At 52.5% G+C, this 7567-nt stretch overlaps 1 protein-coding gene across 1 annotated transcript; it reads left to right on the top strand.

Annotated features, from left to right (window-relative positions):
* The first annotated feature begins 695 nt into the window (after nt 1–695).
* Fbll1 (fibrillarin like 1) lies at nt 696–3462 on the top strand. The gene has a single exon (XM_046421405.2). The coding sequence runs from the start codon at nt 918–920 to the stop codon at nt 1887–1889; it is 972 nt and encodes a 323-aa protein (XP_046277361.1). The 5' UTR covers nt 696–917; the 3' UTR covers nt 1890–3462.
* The last annotated feature ends 4105 nt before the right edge of the window (nt 3463–7567 follow it).

The following is a 7567-nucleotide window of genomic DNA, read 5'->3' on the forward strand; positions in this document are numbered from 1 at the left end:
CCACCCCCATCCTCACCCTGCTGCTCTAATGGCAAAGACGATTTCAGTAGGATAAAACTTTCAAAGTGGAATAACTAGGACAAACATAGGTACCTTGTTTCAATGTCTGGCACTAATCTATCTATTTGCGTGCCTTCCAAAGATGTGTAAGAGAGGCATATGCCACTCTCCGGTGGCAGAAGCTTTAAAAGCAATACATTTATTCAAAACAAAATGAAATCGGTGCATTTTATTGTTTGTAGGCTATACCTCCATGAAAAGACTGACCAAAAGAAATGTCTAAAAACACAACAAAAGAGCTAACTCGGACAGAGTACTTAGCACGTGTCGTGGTTGGGGTTAAATGACAGCGAGCTACAGCACAACCCTCGTGGTGGTGCGGTCTGTTTTACAAATGGGATGATGAGACCCAAGAGTTCAAGAAACTTGTCCCAATTCAAACAAGATCCTCAGAGACCAGCAGGCAAGTGGCCGAACAAGGACTGGGGCTATGCTGGCCTCCCCTCCCTGCTGTAGAGACGCCTGCGACCAGGTGGCCAGGGGAGGTACCAGGGGTCCCCGAGGAAGCAGAGGCTGAGGCAGGGGGAAGGCGAAGGGTTACAGATGAGCAGCTGCGTCTGCGCGCAGGTGGAGAAGGGGGGCTTCCGGGGCTGCAGGGTCGGCAGAACGCGTGTGATGCAATCACGCCAGTCGCCGCGTCAAAGGGCGGCTCCGGGGATGCGGGGACTGCGGTAGAGCGGGTCGGGACCGCCGCCCACCGGGTCCCTGTCGCTGCTGATCTCTAGGACGACCGCTGCCACCCACCTTTGTCCCCCACCAGGACAACTACCTCAAGCCACCGGAGACCCCTGATCACCTCCCGAGCTACCGGCGACCCGTGACCACCGTCGCCAGCCACCGGGCGCCCAGGGCGCACCATGAAGTCGGCCAGCTCTCGCGGGGGCGGGTCTGGTGGCCGCGGAGGCTGGGGCGGGGGCTGGGGCGGAGGCCGCTGCGGGGGCTCGGGGAAGGGAGGCGACGGCGGGGGTAAGGGCGGCTTCGGGGCGCGGACGCGCGGCTTCGGCGGCCGGGGTCGGGGGCGCGGCGGCGGGGACAGCAGGGACCGCGGCGGCAGCGGGCAGCGGCGCGGCGGCGTGGCCAAGAGCAGGAACCGCCGCAGGAAGGGCGTCATCGCGGTGTCGGTGGAGCCGCACCGGCACGAGGGCGTGTTCATCTACCGCGGGGCGGAGGATGCGCTGGTCACGCTCAACATGGTGCCCGGCTTTTCGGTGTACGGCGAGAAGCGCGTCACGGTGACCGAGAACGGCGTGAAGCAGGAGTACCGCACGTGGAACCCCTTCCGCTCCAAGCTGGCCGCGGCCATCCTGGGCGGGGTCGACCAGATCCACATCAAGCCCAAGTCCAAGGTGCTGTACCTGGGCGCCGCCTCGGGGACCACCGTCTCCCACGTCTCCGACATCATCGGCCCCGATGGCCTGGTCTACGCGGTCGAGTTCTCCCACCGCGCCGGCCGCGATCTCGTCAACGTGGCCAAGACGAGAACCAACATCATCCCGGTGCTGGAGGACGCCCGGCACCCGCTCAAGTACCGCATGCTCATCGGCATGGTGGACGTGATCTTCGCAGACGTGGCCCAGCCAGACCAGTCGCGCATCGTGGCTCTGAACGCCCACACGTTCCTGCGCAACGGGGGCCACTTTCTCATTTCCATCAAAGCCAACTGCATAGACTCCACCGCGTCTGCAGAGGCTGTGTTTGCTTCTGAGGTGAGGAAGTTGCAGCAGGAGAACCTGAAGCCTCAAGAGCAGCTGACCCTGGAGCCTTATGAGAGGGACCATGCTGTGGTCGTCGGGGTCTACCGGCCCCTTCCCAAGAGCAGCAGCAAGTAGCAGCCAGAGCAAGCTTTGCCTACTGTCTCCCCTGGACTGTTGTGTGGGGTGTTCTTACGTATATGTTTTTTTTTGTGTGTGTGTTTTGTTGTTTTTCTATTAAACAGGATAAAGAAACAGTACCCAGTACCCTTTAGTGAGGCCAGACAGTTTGCTAAGATAGCAATCAATCTCCCAGCCCCAGGGGCCTGAAACAGCTGTGTTTCATAGCTTGGGAATGGTGCTTATTCTTCTCACCCTGTGACTCTCCAGGGCCCTGTTTTCACAAATGCATCTTCCAATTACAGGGGCAGGAGAAAGGGAGCCTGGAAATTAATAAGCTTTTAAAGTTCCCCTTGGAAATGATGGGAGTGTTTCTGTTCATATTGGCCAAGTCCCATTACCAAGCCTGACTCCAGAGAAGGATATTGGATAGTGACACATTCTGTCTGACTCAAAGCCAGAATCCCAGGCACACTTGCTTTTTAGTATTTTATTCTTCAACTGAGTCCTTTTGCATTCACTGTTACATTTAAGCATCACAAGAGCCCTAAGACGACTTTGTTTACCATTTCCATAGTACACGGGGAACAACGGGTTTCTGGAGGTAAACCAGTCGTCCAGATCTGCACAGCCAGCAAGAAGGTAGAACTGTGGGGTTCCAAATCCACTGCTATTTCCTCAACACCTGCAGATTCTTTCCTCCATGGCATGGTGCACATTGGGACACACACACAGGAGGGCGCTGGGCCTCATTGTCCCCCCTACCCCACCCCAACTTCACTGGGCAATTCCTTTCCATGGTTTCACGGTAGCTACACAAGGCAGGAGGCAGGATGTGGGGCAGGACATAAGATACCCAAAGTGACATCATCAAGGGCTTGCAAAACAGCCAGGAAGACCCCCAGAGAGTATCCATCTCCAAAGGACACAGAGATTCTGTGATTGGATTTTTGGCTCTCAAAACAAGCCCAGAGGAGCAGAAGAATAAGCCAGGAGAGCCAACAGTGCCCCAAAGCCTGGCTCATCCCCCACCCATTCACCCCAAATCCCCATAGCCAGTTGCCAAGGTCATCAGCATTTAATCATGGCTAGCCAGGGCATTACTTGGGGGTGGGTTTGCCTTCCCAAGATGTGCTGGGGCCAAGGTTATGGGGAGTCTGTTTTTTCCCAGGGCATACTTCCCAAGGGTGAGGGATACCAAAAAAAAAAAAAAAAAGAGGATAAACCAGATGTTTAAGAAGGCAGCTACCTCTCCATCCCCTGCCCTCCAAACCAAACTTCAGGGAGAAAGTTACAGTCAGATTTGCTGGCAACATGGACTCAAGGAGAGAGAAAAATGGGGTAAATACCTACAAAATCCCAAGTGAGGCTTTTCCATAAACAATAGAAATTTCCATTCCAGCTCTGCAAAGCAGAGACCACTAGTCCCATTGAAGAAATGCAAAGAACCATAGTTCAAAATGAGATGACTTGCTTAAGTCCCCAGCAAAGCGCACAGCCAGAAATAAAACCCCTGTCAAACCAACTCCAAAATCTGTTCACTAAAGTCTATACTGGTTGCATTGCTTTGAAAAGCCCTCTCTCCAGTTCAGCCTGCTTACACAGTAGCTGGGATGAGCCTTGAGTCTGGGATGGAATCCCCTTCACTAGGGGAAGGTGACAGGAGCCTTTGCTACACCTGGGGCATGGGACTCAGGCTCCCTCAGAGCCAGCTCAGCCTCCAGAAGGAGCTCTTGGTTCTTCCTTCAGGGTGCTTTTCCCCAGGACAGGACATGCAAGAAGGGACAGGTGATCTCTTCCCTGCTGTGGCACCCTCCCCCACGTATACAATTTTCAGTCTGTGTCTAAAGCTGCTCAAGGAAGAAATGGCATGAAAACATCCTCTGAAAGAATCCCCCTGAAGCTGGTTGTGGTGGCACAGGCCTGCAGGCCTGGCAACTTGGAAGGCTGAAGCAGGAGGATGATTTGAGCCCAGGAGCTCAAGGCCAGCTGGGGCAACATAGGGAGGAAAAAAAACAAAAACAAAAAAACCCTCTGAGTTGCAGAGAGTTCCTGGAGCAGCAGAATGGCATGGTCAGTTCAAAGAGAAATACAGAAATGAGGAAGGGAGCACAGATGGAAGCTGCTGTGTTCAAGTCCCCTTTTAGTTACTGGGACCAAAATACCTGACAAGAACAACTTAGAGGAGGAAAGGTTTGTTTTGGCTCAAGATTTCAGGGTCCGTGTTTGGCTGGTCACATTGCCATGGGCCTGAGGAGAGACAGAACCCATGATGGCAAGGGATGCAGAGGGAAGCAGCCATGAAGGAGAGAGAAGGGAAGTGGTGGGGGAGAAGGGGCCAAGGGCAAGTCCCTAAGGGCATGTCCTGGGCACCTGCTTCTTCTAACCATTCCCTGCCTGCCTGTAGTTTGAAGACATTCTTCTGCTGTACTTGGTTTTCTCCCAGTCATCCATTTGGCCATCACTGGATTAATCCACTGTGAGGCCAGAGTCCTCATGGGCTTCCCTTCCCCAAGGCCATTCCTGAAGCCCGCAGTATCAAGGGCCAAGCCTTCAACACATGAGCTTTTGGGGGACATTCCAGATCCAGCCCACAACAGCTGGGGACAAGATGAGATTGTAACTCTGTGGGCATGGAGTCCTGGGGATCCTAGATGTCATGGGGACACCAGGTACCCCATCTGCTCAGAACCAGGAATGCTTCAGTGACCACCTGCTTGGGTTCCCAGAGGTCTTATATTTGGGCCTCTAGGTGTATCTGCTCTGGCTCTTGTAACCACGTACCACAGAATGAGGGGCTCAAGTAACAGACTTCTATTTTCTCACCATTCTGGAGGTCAGAAGGCCAAGGTTATCACGTAGCAAATTGGATTTCTGGTGAGGGATCTTTTCCTGGCTTGTAAGTGGCCACCTTCTCATGGCATAATCACATGGTATTGTGTGTGTGTGTGTGTGTGTGTGTGTGTGTGTGAGAGAGAGAGAGAGAGAGAGAGAGGTGGGGGAGTGGGTAGTCTCGGGTGCCTCTTCCACTTAAAAGGACACTGATCCTTTTGGATAAGGGCCCTACCCATGTGACCTCTTCTAACTTCTATTGCCTCCTTAAGGCCCTGTCACCATATAAAGTCACGCTGAGGGTTAGAGCCTCGGCTTGTGAATTTTGGAGAATACATTTCAGTTCATAACACCAGAGCTGCATGAGAACCTTCACCTGAAATGTCTGCCTCACTGGATTGTGGGAATGGGCCAAGGAGACACTTGCAATGTGAAAAAACCTGCGTGGAGCTGGGCACAGAGTAAGTGTCCTGCATGTCACACCCTTTTCCTGTTTTCCTCTTACTGTCAATAGAAGATAACAAGGTGGCTGAGAATCGAGTTCACACAGAGCTAAGGGTTGCCTTGGGGTTTCTGAGACTGCTGTCTGAGCTGGGAGCTGGTCTGAGCTTGCTGTTAAGTCTCAGAGAATCAGAATTTCCATCAAGAGCCACAGTAGAGAACCCAGTCCAGGTACCAGAGGGTGTCCAACTACGGTCACCTCAGTGGCAGAAGCAGTGAGGTTGGAGGCAGCAAGGCTGGAGGTTGGAAGTAAAAGGCCAGGGAAGATGTGCATACTCTAAAGAAGTCAGGGGGACAACAGACAGACTAGCCCTCGCCACAGTCCTCCCCACAACCTGAGGTCCTTCAGCTGTCCCTTGCTCAGAGCCTCCTGAGATGAAGAGAAGAAAAAAACAGGCCATAGAAGAAGACCTTTTTGAAAAGAGGCTGTTTTAAACTGGAAGAAACCGAGTTCCAGCAAGTCTCGACTCTGCTGTTGAGTGTAGTGAATACATTAGAATATAGCTCTGCTAATATTTATTGAGCCTTGCTATCTCCCAGGCCTAAAGCTAAGCATTTATTTGATTTTAAAGTATAATTTTTAAATGAATAATAAGAACAAACATTCCCCAAAGTATGGAAACAAACCTTCACATTCAGTTTATGGATTGCTGCGAAATGAACAGGGGTGCGGAGGAGAGCTGCTCCTCCTGTTTGTGTGGCCAGAAGCGAGAGACTATTAAAAAGGGCTGCTGGCCCATGGCCCTTTTCTCTTCCCAGTTCTGGCTTGTGTGGGGCTTTACAGCAAGTCTGTGGACACCCTGTCCTCAAGCCCAGGATCTGTTCCGATACTCACCCCACAGCGTCCGTTAGCTGCCCTTTCTGACCAGGCCTGTGACCTGGGAGCATGGTCTCCTCTCCTGAGGACCTTCCTGGGAAGGCAGCCTGGAGACATGCTCAGAAGGTCAAGACATGCTTCCTGGCACCTGGTGCATGACCTACGCATGACCTGGCAGGCACAACACTTGGTCCCTTGTGTTTCTTGCCCCATGGGCCAAGGAGCAGACAGAGTGCAGTCCTCTAGGTGTGGGAGCCAAGTTGCCCGTGTCTAAGGGTTTTCCCTTTGCCTCTCCACCAAGAGGAAAGTCCAACCCCTCCATCTAATCCTCACTGGCTCACAGGGAGCTCTGGGCTCATATTCTGATTAAGGCCGTGTTGACTCTGTACATCTCAGGTGCTTCCTTGAACCTGGTTCACTTATCATTCACAGCATCCCTGGGAGGCAGTGTCACCTCTCCCGTATGGCAGATGAGGAAACTGAGGCTCAGGGAGGGGATGTGACTCAGTCAAAGCGATATAGGATAGAAAGCGGGGGATCTGGGGTTTCTGTACCAAAATCATTCCTTTCTCTACGTCCGTGAAACTGAAATCGGACTCTAGGGGAAGGACTGGCATCTGGAGATTCTAAAGCACAGCAGAGCTGAAGCCTATATTTAAAACACCGCATCACTTTTGTCATTGATTGGGAAAGACAAATTTAGGAGAGTATTTTGAGTCACTGGGAGATAACAGGTGGGCATTTTTGCAGTGCTTGGGGCCTGTAGGACAACACAGGATGCTCCCCAGGAGTCCGGCAAGAGTGGAGTTGGAGTTGGTGTCTGAATGCACAGTCTTGGATCCTCCCGTTTCCTGGAGGCCTGGCTGAGCATGGCATGCTGTTCATTTCACCAGCAAAAGAGCACTGAGCTGATAGATGGTGGAGCAGCCCCGCAAACAAGCCCCAAATGAAAGAGGACATCTTTAATCACTCTCATGGCATATGATGCTCAAACCAGAGCAAGTGAAAATGCCCCTAGCTCCCTCTCCCTGGTGGAATGGTCCTATCCAAGGACCAATGGATCAGTGCTGTGGTTGGGGTACTCTGTGCTGAAAAAGCCCCCCAAAAGAAGCTCCAGCAGTTTCTTGGACCCTGAGTCAGGGAAGGGAAGAGAGGGGCAACAGGAGTGGAAAAATACTGACTTAGTGGAGAGGAGAGAGCGTCTTCAAGCTTTTTCCACTTTTGATGTCTGTGCTCAAGACCTCAGATAAAGGGATCGAGGAGTGAGTTACCAAGGACTCAGCCCCTAAGAGCCAACTGCCCAGGGGCTGAGTCCTGAACAGCACAGCCCTGCCCCCCTACACTAGAATAGACCAGCTGAGAGCAGTCCCCATGACATTTGCCTTTGAATCGCTAATAATTGGGCCATACACAAGTCACACTCGGGACTTAACCAGGAGCCAGACTCTGCAGTGTTGACCTCTCTATCCAAGCCTCTACCTATGGGTTCCTAATACTTACATTGGCTTGAATGGAACTTTTGGACTCTTGAGCAAAAACATTTATA

This window comes from Marmota monax, unplaced genomic scaffold, assembly GCF_021218885.2.
Source record: "Marmota monax isolate L192 unplaced genomic scaffold, Marmota_monax_Labrador192_F-V1.1 WCK01_AAM20220418_F8-fsc00084, whole genome shotgun sequence".
NCBI lineage: Eukaryota > Metazoa > Chordata > Mammalia > Rodentia > Sciuridae > Marmota > Marmota monax.